The sequence below is a fragment of the Haliotis asinina genome, chromosome 10 (assembly GCF_037392515.1).
Source record: "Haliotis asinina isolate JCU_RB_2024 chromosome 10, JCU_Hal_asi_v2, whole genome shotgun sequence".
NCBI classification, from domain to species: Eukaryota; Metazoa; Mollusca; class Gastropoda; order Lepetellida; family Haliotidae; genus Haliotis; species Haliotis asinina.
The window spans coordinates 9,325,172-9,338,728 of record NC_090289.1 but is presented as its reverse complement, the minus strand read 5'-3'; the positions used below and the strand labels follow the sequence as shown (position 1 = coordinate 9,338,728).

General features: G+C 39.6%; 1 protein-coding gene across 1 annotated transcript in view; it reads right to left on the bottom strand.

The window, feature by feature from the left end:
* Positions 1–448: 448 nt before the first annotated feature.
* Positions 449–13,557, bottom strand: part of LOC137298352 (uncharacterized) — a 37,541-nt gene continuing 24,432 nt past the window's right edge. The window contains exons 2-4 of the mRNA XM_067830572.1: positions 6,044–6,275; positions 5,424–5,515; positions 449–833 (exon numbers count right to left, since the gene is read on the bottom strand). Coding sequence (XP_067686673.1) covers positions 784–833; positions 5,424–5,515; positions 6,044–6,261 — 360 coding nt within the window. The 5' untranslated portion in view covers positions 6,262–6,275 and the 3' untranslated portion in view covers positions 449–783. The remainder of the gene's footprint in view (positions 834–5,423; positions 5,516–6,043; positions 6,276–13,557) is intronic.

Sequence of the window (13,557 nt, the reverse complement as noted above, 5' to 3'; positions counted from 1 at the left end):
AGTTTTACCCAACTCACGCAGCCTCTCACCCAGTCACCCACCAACCCACAAACGCATGTACGCTCGTGCATCTACCCACTCACTCACTCACTCAACCACCAGCTCACTCTACCACCAACCCACCCACTCGCGTTATCACGCACGTCATTTATTCAACCATCCACCAACCGTCTAACTCATTCACTCACGCACCCATACGCACTGGCACGCACTTACTCAATCCTCCCTTTCACTCACTCACTCAACCACCCATTCACTCACTCATGCAGACACGCATGTACACACGCGCATCCACCCACTCATTCAACCAACCATTCACTCGCACGATCAACCACCCACCAACCCACTCACTCACGCACTCATGCACGCGCGCGCATCCACCCACTCACTCACTCAACCAACCATTCATTCCATTACGCACTCGGTGTTAAAGAAAGAATAATAACAGTTCCACATAGAAAAAGTTGTTTATTTTTTGTGGGCGACTGAATATATGCGGCATTTGTTATTTACATTTCCGCCACGTTGATTTTTCTCAGTCCCGATAGATCGGCGCTGGGTACACTGTTTACCAAACTATCTTTGAGACACAACTAATATTCGAAATATTGTATGGGAAGAAATCAATCTGTTCCGAGTCTTTTATCACTCAATGAAGAATCAGGAGAATTGTTTAAACGTGGTGTGCATTGCGGGGAGATTCTGCCCGAGAATAAGCTTGCATTTACTAGCAGAGAGCGGGACGTTATTGTTGGATGGAACTGTAGCCCCGCGATGTAGCATTCACATTGGCTCATCCCCGCTGAGCTCACCCGCACTGACAAGTCCATCACCTGGAACCAAAGACCAGAACAACTAAGCCACAATCACCAAATGAACATGACAGAGGGAGCCTCGTGGTTAAAGCGTTCGCTCGTCTCGCCAAAATCCGGGTTCGATTCCCAACATGGGTACAATGTTTTAAGGCCATCTGAATGTGCCGTGATGTTGATGAAATAATGTCAAATGCGGCGTAAAAGCATAGCCTCTCACACACTCAAAGCCCCATCACTTGGTGTACAAGTCCAAACATCTATATAAAATGGCTACTTATGACGATGTCAATCACAACATAGTTATTAGTTATTAGTTATTATTCCAACACTGTGATAGTGTGAAAGCGTTCAAGATACGAATACTGGCCTTCCATACACTGAAGAAATAAGAATGTCATTGTCATTTTAGTGACTAACTGATGTAGGGCGACTTTTTTGTATTTTGGGGAGGGGGCTAATTGCAACGTGAAAAAAAGGGTTTCCAGCTTGTTTATGTCCACCGTCGACGTCCATGCTTTAATCATGTCCATCGATTTGAAATGGACGATGTCAATCACAACATAGTTATTAGTTATTAGTTATTATTCCAACACTGTGATAGTGTGAAAGCGTTCAAGATACGAATACTGGCCTTCCATACACTGAAGAAATAAGAATGTCATTGTCATTTTAGTGACTAACTGATGTAGGGCGACTTTTTTGTATTTTGGGGAGGGGGCTAATTGCAACGTGAAAAAAAGGGTTTCCAGCTTGTTTATGTCCACCGTCGACGTCCATGCTTTAATCATGTCCATCGATTTGAAAGACGGAATCTGAGACATATTATGCTGTGTGCCAGTTTGGTTCAGTGAAAGGTGAGAAAAAATTGGCAATCACATGGTCCCTAATATATATTAAAATGTTGATTTTCAAAGATGAAATGTCAAAAGTAAGCTGCAGTTATCTATGAATTTTACGAAAACAAGATATTTTTTCAAATGAACAAGTCAATTGTGCTTAAAAGTGTAGTGCTGATAAGTCGCACTTGTTTTGTTTCGTGTAATGTCGCTAACGTTTTAATTTTTATTGCCATGCCAAATTCAAAATGATAAATGTTTTATTAACATCATGATATATGATAGGCAAAAGAAAGTACATTAGGAAACATATGTACTTCTAGGACATCAAAACTCGTAAATGTCAAGTGTGAAACAAGCAGGGGGGAGACGTTATGTGGAATCATTCGAGAATGTACATAGTGCTGACAGACCCCGGGTCATAATCGAATTGAAGCTAGGATGCAAACCCACAATCAGCGGATCCTGGCATGTTAGAGAGGGCGAGGTGGGTTGTTGTGACTCTCAGCCAGTGATGAATCGCTAGAATTAGGGCTATTGCTTATGAAAATCACACAGACTTTTCAAGCTTTGAAGGTTTCCTCTGCGTTATTAACTGTAATATGACAGTATTGAATTTAATATGTACCTCTTCGATTGAATCGTATCGAAGAGCGACAAATGTGATTGAATCTCTTTCGCACAGGAATCCATGACTTTCACTGAAATCATGAATGATTCATCATAAAGTCAGTGAGTCAATGAGTTGGGGTTTGCTCCACCTTTAGCAAAATTCCAGCAATATCTCTGCCGTGGACTCCAGGACGTGACATAACACATTGCACCCATGTGGGAAACAGAAGCGGCGTCATAGGCGTGAAAAGCGAACGCTTTAACCACTCTGCTACCCCATGGTCCAAGAAGAAAGTAAGATCTGATGCTGAGGTAAACATGTACCTACATCCATGTTGTGGCAAGGCTATCCCATCGCGCCACCTGCAGTATTGACAGTAAAATAATTAAAATCACGATACTGAGTCATAACATATGGTCTGCAATTATGATCAGTTTTCCCACTTTCATTAATGTCATAACTGTCATTATTCTGATATTTTGCTTACGACGATTCCAGCCAAAGTAACGACGTCCCCTAACATTTATAATGAAGCATGTTCGTTTATTTCAATATTATGTGCTTATGATCGACAACAAATTGAACTTTAATATCTGCGCTTCTGAGGTAGCCCAGTCTTCTACCTTCACTAACACAAGTAAATCAACGAAACCCAGGTGGACACGTTTCCTGACAAGAAATACGAGGACTAAGTTAACACAAGAAACACTCAGAATATAAGGTTCCCATTTGATCAAGTAATGATACCAGGGTCATTAAATCCATTATGTTTTGCACATAGGTGTAGCAATACCATGTTCGTTTTGCTTCAAAGTAATATGTTTGTGAATGTTACATGTTACAATATAACATGTATATGATCGAAAATAAACTGTATTTTGAAATCTGCGGTTCAGAGGCAGCTATTGGAGCAGAGGAACTAGAAATTCGAAGAAACTCGACCACTAAGTTAACACAAGAAGAGCTCCCAAACGTTCCGTTGTCCCATCTGACCAAGCTACACTAACAGGGTTGCTGAATCCATTATGGTTTCCACGTAGGTGATGCAATACACACCGGACACACAAATCGTATTACATCAAGCACCGTTAGAAAAGCTACACGTCTAACATTGTTTAAAATAAGTTAGTAACAAACCCAATACACAAACGCGTTCCCATACTTTAAATTCTGAAACTTGCTGTTTGTTTTGAACTGAAAATTAAAAGGCTTTTCCTTACGATAAAAGTCTTCTGTTAGGATTTCACTTGACCTTTCTCTGAGCCAGTCGTTAAGCAGTTTAATAGTTAAGCAGTTTAATACACTTTCTAAAAAAAGCCGAGACCATAACTGAAACTACCTGCCCATGTTATTGATGCTTTCCATAAAGCTGTAACGCTGTTATCAAGTTGTAGGGAGAAAATTGATTATTGTGGTGAATCAAAACCTGAACGTCAAACAATTATTGACGGCCTCTTCTCTCTCCTTCGTGTATTTCTTGGCAATAAAATAATCTACAAGGTCCGTAATTCGTTTACTGGCGTTCGTTCGGCGTGGAATATTTGATCAACGTGGCCACGTATCAAAAGCCTAAGGTTTTTATTATTTAAAAAAATAGACAAAGGAGCATGGAGTTTAGGACTTCAGGTTGGTACATGCAAGAAATGGATCTCGTTTTGTTTCAGAACTGGCTTTACTCTTCAGTTTCTTTAAAAATTTACTGTTACACCACGTAAAAATCTGACAGCTTAAATGAGTAGTTAATCCTGCTCCTCGTTTTTGTTATTGCATGCCATGTATCTGCAGTTTTTCAAAGATTAACCAAGATCATCATTGTAGAAAACACCTTTAACGAAAACATCTCTGGCCAAAATAGAAGGAAAACGTCAACGCCAGAGAATAAACAGCCAAGATTATACTAGATTCGGATAAACCAAAAGAAAACTTGAGGTGAACTGTATAAACTGAAAATGAAACTGAAAATCAGCGATAAGAAAGGTTAAGCATCTCCTACCCTGTCGATGGGACCCGCCAGGCATGTAATTTAAATTACAACTCATGTATTGGTCTGATGCCTGACAAAGCATAGGAGTAAGCATGAATTCATGTCTTGCCGTATGAATATGAAAGAAAGAAATGAGCTCTATGAATATGTCATTGATATACTCGATGTAGATTGCTTTGTCAATTTGTGGGCAGTCGATGATGACATTGTGATTACATTTCTACCTGGTGTCTTTCCAGAATGTGTTCCGGTTGCTGATTTCATCTATAAATGCAAGCAACTAATTGTGTAATATCCTTCATATCACCTGTTGTAACCATTTAAATTGTAGCATTGTAATCTTCAGTTGTGGGAGGAAACACAGACTATCTATCTATCTATCCATCCATCCATCCATCCATCCATCCATCAATCCTCACCGCGACGGCGGCCAGCAAACAAAGCCGACAATCAATAGACCAGTGAATCCCTGTCAGGTCATTGCATTTACTGATTTTAGGACGTTGTGGCACATAAGCCCGTTTGATATTTAGCAGGAACCGTTGGCTGAAACGTATAGTAGTTGAGAGAACAGGTTCAGGTACGTTAATAAGTTTCATGATACAAGATGAACCATTTTGGTTCAAGGAGCAGTGGAACATTAATTATGGTCTTCAATGCTGGGAATTATTGACTACATCGCGCAAATGGGCCGTGAAGTACTTTCTCAATAGAAACTGTTTGCTTCAACCATGGAAAGGTTCAGGAAACACTCTGACAACAGTAAGGTTCTTCTCTGGTAGGAATTATTGACTATATATCGCGGAGAAGGGTATGAGAGCAAATGGGATGTTAACTAGTTTCTCAATAGAAATTATTCGTTTCAGCTATGGAAAAGTTCAGGAATCCATGTGACAATAGTAAGGTTCTTCTCTGGTAGGAATTGTTGACTACATCGCGGAAACGGTTATGAGAGCAGGTGGGACGTTAACCAGTTTCTAAATACACAAGGAACAGTTTGTCACAAGGATTAGAGAACAATGACGCATTAGTTAGTTAGGGTCTTCTCCGGTGGGAATCAGCGACTGCAGCACGGAGAAGGTTATGGAAGCAAGTGAGGCGTTAACTCGTTCTTCATTACCCGGGGAATCGTTAACTGCTGGGAAGAGAGAACAGTAATATACATCTCAGCTTACCATTTGTATCAATGAAGGTGCGAACAAACTTCTGTGCCAACTCTGGTTGTGAAGAAATCATAGCTGCCAAGTCCTCAACCGTTGTTAGTACCCTTTAAATAGAATGTGATTAATATGACTTTGTCTTTGATGATCATTTTAAAGGTCGAGGTGACGAAGAATCATGACGACTCTTATGGATATACAACTTCGCTGATTCTGTGATAGGCGGCCTTGCGACATATATTCTAATGTCTTTGCCAAGCAAGTGATACATTTTCTCTTAAGTAGTTTCACATGTGCCACTTGCTTCATAACGACATTTGAAGCCATGTCGAAACATCGCCTGTCACAGAATATAAGAAATTGTATATACAGAAAAATTGTCATCATTTCTACAAATGTAATGTAAAGGTTCATTCAAAATTCATTCCCTGGCAATTAATTTAATGACCAGACACTATCGAATCAGGAACTTTCAGCTGATTTGAATTGGCTTCAGGATGTAATACTACACATTGCGTCAAATACAGTTCAAACTTCAATTATGTTTTAACACCTCCATGTACGCCTTCAACTTTAGAACACGTTCCGTTTATAACTGACTATGCCATATGAGAATAAATGGGACGATGTCTCACCTTTCATATCCTTCATTTGAATCCCTCTTCCCGTATCCAACTGACATTCTGTCTAAGACGGACCGGAGCGATCTGGAGGGTATTCTCTTTCCATAGTGCAAAGGCATTCGGTCTAATGTGGAACTTCTCTTGTCTCTATCAGCTTCTGTTCCTAACTCATCGTTCGAATCAACAAGGGAGATAACCGTGGCGATCGTGAGAGCTAGTATGATCTTCATTTCTTCAGCACTGCCTGAAAGATTGAAACAATCCGTTTACAATCAGTTTTACTCTATCGCTTCTCCGATTCAGAGCAAATCATCTGTAGACATAAGATTAGACATTATACTGAGTAAGGACTGAATGTTAGTGGGCAGCGTGTATTTAAATCCTCTTTGAAATGTTATCATACTCTTTGAAATGTTATCATACCTCTTTGAAATGATGCTTACTTAGCAATTGGTTCATGAAGCTGAAAACGGAGTATCAAAGTATCCAGTTTTATGTTTAACACGAGACGGTATCCTCTTACAGAATAAAGGTATATCGTTGCTTTCCGACGTGGTTCTTATCGTAATTAGAGGAAGTGCATTTGCATATCCTTTTTTGGAGAATGTTTTGATGAATTTTTGAGAATGGTTACCGTGATACTGTTTCTGTAATCACATTTCGCTTTCATGTCATTTAGATATAGCAATGACAGTTATAACTCATATTGTTGTTTCATCTTTATTATGTGATACTGGGAACATAACAGTAACGGTTTCTGATTCCAATGAGTCACGTGAGTCCACCTGATTAGCGGATCCTGGTTACTTGAGTTACGGTTCTTCATACAACCGAGTCAATCTGGTTCACGATGTCACCGGCCGTGGGTTAGCGAGTTACGTTTCTTCACCCAACCCTTTCGCTTTGAATCACCGTATCAACGATCTTGGTTTTGTTAGTTGTTGTTGTTGTTGTTGTTGTTGTTGTTGTTGTTGTTGTTGTTGTTGTTGTTGTTGTTGTTGTTGTTGTTGTTGTTGTTTAAACTGCCGGGTTATCCTAGCCTACCGTATCTATGGATACTGGCTACATGAACTATGGCTCGTTAACTGTCAGACACCCGGGTCCACCAAATCAGGAGCTATCACCCCTGTGTTCCACATCAGCGGATCCTGGGTCTAGATTTTTCGAAGCTCTTTTGTCGCTAAGATACTCTCAAGTGACACACAGTAACATTCACTTAACATTCAAAATCTAGACCCTGCCTATGTGAGTTGCTCTTGTTTAAACTGCCAATCACACGAGTCTACCGTAACAGCAATTTCTGACTTCATGAGATGTGTTCCTTTAAACCGCCAGCGTCTTCGCTCCACCCGATAAGGAACTTATAGTTTCATGAGTCGTGGCTCTTTAAACCGCCGAGTCACCAGGGTCCAGAGTATCAGCACGTCTTAGCCACACATGTAATTCGCTCCGTACATCATCAACTCACCTTGGCTCACCTTCTCAGTGACTCTTCACAAATTTTACATTTAGTAAAATGGCATAATGGTAATTACTAAAATTATACCATAGAACAGACATAACAGTTTAGCTTCATCTTACACATCTATTGATTTTACAGCAGACTCTTTTAAGTCGTTCTTCTCCATGACAACGAATCAATTTCACTTAATTTGTTTCAAAATTATTTACCACGGCAAGGTTCTTTGAAGTGAAAAAGGACTGATGGCATGCCCAATTTAGTAATGAAATATGGTATTCAAAGAGCAAATATACAAAACTTTAATCAACACAAGAAGATGTTAATAAAAATATTAATATGATATTTTCTTACTGTTCCGATCTATTTGCGTTCTTGGGGAAGACTACGATTGGTTGAAACAAACCTTGTGAAAAGGCATCTTCCTTCGACTTTGATGCTTCGTTTGTCTCAAGTTCACAAAGACACTCACGCTTCGAGGCCTTTGGACCAAAATAGCTGTTAGCATTCGTACGTTTTTGTGAAAACTTACTCATGACTTGTGATTACACAATGCCATTTAGAAAGTGGTCAAATGCAACATATGTCGTATTTGGGAAGTCGGTGGACGTCGCGGTGGCTGAGCGGGTTAGGCGGCTGAGTTTGTGTGCTGGCGATTAGGTGCCTGACTCTGAGGGTGCGGGTTCGAATCCCGGATGGGACTCAACCAAAAAAGTACTTGAATTTGTACTTTACTGAGAAAGTGAAATCCTAAATATGACATATTTTGCATTACACATGACTTAACAACACGTAGTTATGAGTTTTGGGGAGAATCCACACAACTCTGTTAAGTAATTTGAGGTCACGTGACTCATATAGCTTTTGTTACAAATCGTGATGACCCAATATACAGTAACATATTTAAGAGGTTCAAAAAATATCAACTAAATCAAGATTATAAAACTGAACGCCTCAGTGTTAGCTCTTTGGTATATATGGGGAAAACATTTCCAAATTTTACGTAAATGTGACATAAAGAGCGTTTGCTGCAATCATTTACAATGTGTTTTTCTCGTGAACATTTGCGTATGCGTGCGTGCGTGCGTGTGTGTGTCGGAATATTTGACTGAACTCTTACCACAGATGTAGTGTGATTACCGTTTTTGCTGCTTTCATTTAAAGGTGACGGCAATATTTTATGAAGATAATGCAACTGGATAGAATCAGCTTACTAGATGATGCCACACTTTGAGTATTATAATTAATAAAAGCAAATGCCATAGAAAAAGTATAAAAGCATGATGATACATGTCTGGGAATGCAATTAATGGAAGTGTGGAAAGTGTAAGATTTTTTTACAACCAATTCCCATGCACCGGAAGCCACACATGAAAAAAAACATCATATGACATCAGTAATTGTCAAGACTACTGATTTGAAAAAAATATGTTGTCTGTACCACCACTGCATCGATATAAGAGAAATACTATCATTCTGCTTGTCCGGGATGTGGCGTATCCTTGAGGCTAGCAGCGACTGCTGGATAATGATTCCAAATATTGGCACAATGCATTAAGCCCATTTCCTATGTCCGACGCCTCGATATTGTCGGAATAGTGCCGCAAGCGACGTAGCACCTTACTCGCGAACGCTTATTCTTACTGGTGCTACTAGTTGAAACAACACTTAAAATATGTTGTTTGCAGTTTTGCAAAGTGCTGCGCTCAGGGATTATATGATCAGTAAATACTTGAATCAAGACTGTACAATCCAGTGATTGACACCATGAGCATCGCTCAAGTCTAATCTAAACAGATGCATTAAAAGAATTAGATTGTGTTGGTTACATTTTCAAAATAACACATAAACACGTGACATAAACTATAATTATGCATGAACATTACATGTAACGTTTCTGTTGTCTTGCCTTGTCTTGTCTTTTGATTAATGTGTACTCTCCCTCCCCACCTACTAATTTTAGCAAATATTCCTGCAATATCAAGGCGTACGGAATCGAACTCGTGCTCACTGGAGTGAGTTAGTGAGTTCAGTTTTACGCTGACTCCGTAATATTCAAGCTATATGGCGGCGGTATGTAAATAATCTCGTCTGGGCCAGACAATTCAGTGATCAACAGCATGAGCATCGATCTAGGAACCGATGACATGTGTCAACCGAATCAACGAGTCTGACCACCCGATCCCGTTAGTCGCCTTTAATGGCAAGCATGGGTTGCTGAGGGCCTATTCTACCCCGGACCTTCACGAGTAGTGCTCACTGGACTACCCCATCGTCCCCCCTTATACAAGAGGAATGACCATTCCGTTCCATAAACTCACTGGTGCGACAAAACACATGAACGGATGCACTGTAACCGTACGTTAGACTTATTGATGAGACGTCAGCTGGCGGAAAACCATAATACAAGTCTTCGTCACATGTAATTAATATTACTTTAGTATCAATCATTTCCTATGTCTATGGCCATCCCGTACACTGAGCAGGATGAAAAGAATCAACATGCTTGATAAACTAGCTATGATCATACCGTATACTGAGCAGGATGAAAAGAATCCACGTGCTTGATAAACTAGCTATGGTCATACCGTATACTGAGCAGGATGAAAAGAATCCACGTGCTTGATAAACTAGCTATGGTCATACCGTATACTGAGCAGGATGAAAAGAATCCACGTGCGTGATAAACTAGCTATGGTCATACCGTATACTGAGCAGGATGAAAAGAATCCACGTGCTTGATAAACTAGCTATGGTCATACCGTATACTGAGCAGGATGAAAAGAATCCACGTGCTTGATAAACTAGCTATGGTCATACCGTATACTGAGCAGGATGAAAAGAATCCACGTGCTTGATAAACTAGCTATGGCCATCCCGTATACTGAGCAGGATGAAAAGAATCCACGTGCTTGATAAACTAGCTATGGTCATACCGTATACTGAGCAGGATGAAAAGAATCCACGTGCTTGATAAACTAGCTATGGTCATACCGTATACTGAGTAGGATGAAAAGAATCCACATGCTTGATAAACTAGCTATGATCATAGTTTTACCGTACACTGAGCAGGATGAAAAGAATCCACATGCTTGATAAACTAACTATGGCCATACCGTACACTGAGCAGGATGAAAAGAATCAACATGCTTGATAAACTAGCCTTGGTCATACCGTACACTGAGCAGGATGAAAAGAATCCACATGCTTGATACACTAGCTATGGTCATACCGTACACTGAGCAGGATGAAAAGAATCCACATGCTTGATAAACTAGCTATGGTCATACCGTATACTGAGCAGGATGAAAAGAATCAACATGCTTGATAAACTAGCTATGATCATACCGTACACTGAGCAGGATGAAAAGAATCAACATGCTTGATAAACTAGCTATGGTCATACCGTACACTGACTATGGTGAAAATATTTCACGTGTAATTAATATTATGTCAGTATCAATAATACACTAAAGTGACTGCAGTTAATGCACCCTGTATGCCAACATGCATATAGCTCATATTAACCCAACTAATATGATTCACTGGATGTTGCCAGCTCATATCTTTGTGTAACCTATTTTAGATTATCCTGATAATAACCAAATCCTTTTATCGAAAGTTTTGCACAGTTTGGTTCACGCAATATTTCTAAAAGTATTACAAGTGTCATGAGTATGGTTTTATACAGTTGCCTAATTAATCCCAAATGGATTTCAGATTCCCAAGTGTGATAAGTATGGCCCTTATACCATTGTTAACAAATGCCCAATGAACTCCACAAGAAAGTATTTCACACCTTATACCATGGAATCGAACTATAATGTTGGTCGTAACAAGACTACGCTTGACCACTCGGCCACCCACCTCCCCTCTATGTCATAACTCGTGAGGCCTCACGCGGCAAAGTGCATACGGGGTTATCGATTATACAAGATAAATAGACATGACCAATTACCTAATGACCAGGTCTGAATGTGTTCTTTTGACAGGAACAACACTCAAGGGGCATATTTATCATTCACAACCAGGGAATTTTCTGGCACAAGTTGGTTTCCTCAGAGCCATTCTACTCGATCCTCAAATATGTTTCCATATCAGTTAAGAGCTATTTGTAGAATAATGGGCATTTCGAAGTCATTTCTTTGAAGAACCCAGTCAAACAGTTTAAATGAATATTTTGATATCTGAGAACCTAACTGAACGTATAGCTTGACTCATGACCTACAAAATGACATATAAGCTTCCTACCTTCTGTGTCCCAAGTGATCTTCTTCACGAATTACGTATTGGTGTCTGAGGCAAAGGGAATTGACGTGATATTTATGCATGATTCAGAACACCGTATGCTTCTCTTAAAAGCTTTAATGGTCAGTGTCTGGTGGCATCGCCCCTGCTCAGCCATTCTTCTATAATTGCAATCACTGATCATATTAATATTTAATATATTTCCAAATATTACCCGCCGTGATCTCTGACAAAACTCTAAAACAGAACACTGGTTGTCGATGCTGTGATAAATTTGAATGCTCGCAGTTTGCAAAGAGATTATGGGCTCTATTGGGACACCCTGCTGCTAATTTCAAAGCTCATATTTCTTGCTCAAAATTTGTTTGTGTAGGGTTACAGCAATCACGTTTTTTGTAAAGCTTTCAAAACGTGTTTTGACAGACACATGAAGGACATAATTTTAAATTTGACGCATCGGTGACGAAAAATAATACCACCGATACACAACCGTATTTTGACTACTACAATATGGGTCCGTGTTTGTAAAGAAATTATGATGTGCCTTTGCACGTCTTTGTGACACAATAATATTTATTGATCATGTGTGTACGTTGTTTTAAGCATTTTGGTTAAGTGTTTTACTGAATTTATATGAATGATATCTGTGTCATAAGCTTCATTTATAGACTTTGATTCTGTGATAGTTGCTTCTAAATAATCACGCCCAGTGTGGTAAACAGATGCTTGATATTATGAGCACTACCAACCACCTCCCAATCCAATATGTTGTATAAGAAAGTGTCACTGGGCAAGAACAATTAGGAATAACCTTCAATAAACTGCGGGGCAGCTTCAATAAACTTCGATAGTATTCTTGATCACACAACCGTTCAGACATATATCTCCAAATGAGATACATCTCCAACACACACTTTTTTAGGCTTGAATTAGTCTCAAATTCGCTTTGCTTATCATTAGAATGTTTGAGTGATTAGCCAATGAGTGACTGAGCCAAATCACGATACGCTCATTGTTAGAATATTTGTCTACGTAAATAAACATCGGGTTGTATTCGTAGAAAGTGGCATGTATTCAATAGCCCTTTTTAATCTATTACCACCTATTGCAGAGGTATTTTTCACAGATTTCTGTTGCCAAAATGTTCTGGTTTATAATGAAATGTAAGTGAAGAAAATATTTCCCTTGCAAGAAATCTCTGCTGAAAGTCAATAAGATGTTGTGACCCTGATCAAAGCATACGAGCGATTCATTTGTCACGCATCCCGGCAAACACTCTCATTCGGACCAAGAAGGTAAATGGTCTGTTTCTAACCGAAATACAGCGAGGTTTTAAAGCAAACCCACTAAAAGACTGTCAGCTGGATCAAATATTTATTATCACATGTCCCTGTCACTGTGATAATATTATTATTTTACGTCAACCACTCCGCGCCTGTTGCCTGTTTCATTTCCCCTTTCAGCTGAAAACTGACGTGGGGGAAAACAAATACATTGTTTGTGAGGTTCATGACGAAGAAAGTCGATTTCTTTCCCTGGAGATCATAGCGGGAATCGACGAGGAGTATTTGATCAGATCAACTGAACTTCCAGTCTTGGAGGAACGTTTTCCTAAGATAGCATTATTATCAATTGCTTGCACTCAAATACCACAGAAGTTTAACTCGATTTTAGATCAGGAGAGTTAATAATATTACTCTGTGGCTGAGTAAACTTCTATAGCATCTGGAGATAGATGTTAATCAGAGGTCCAGCCAAATCCACAACGCCACACTGTACCTGTTGACAATGAAAGCCTTTACAACTCTCGCTAATTTAA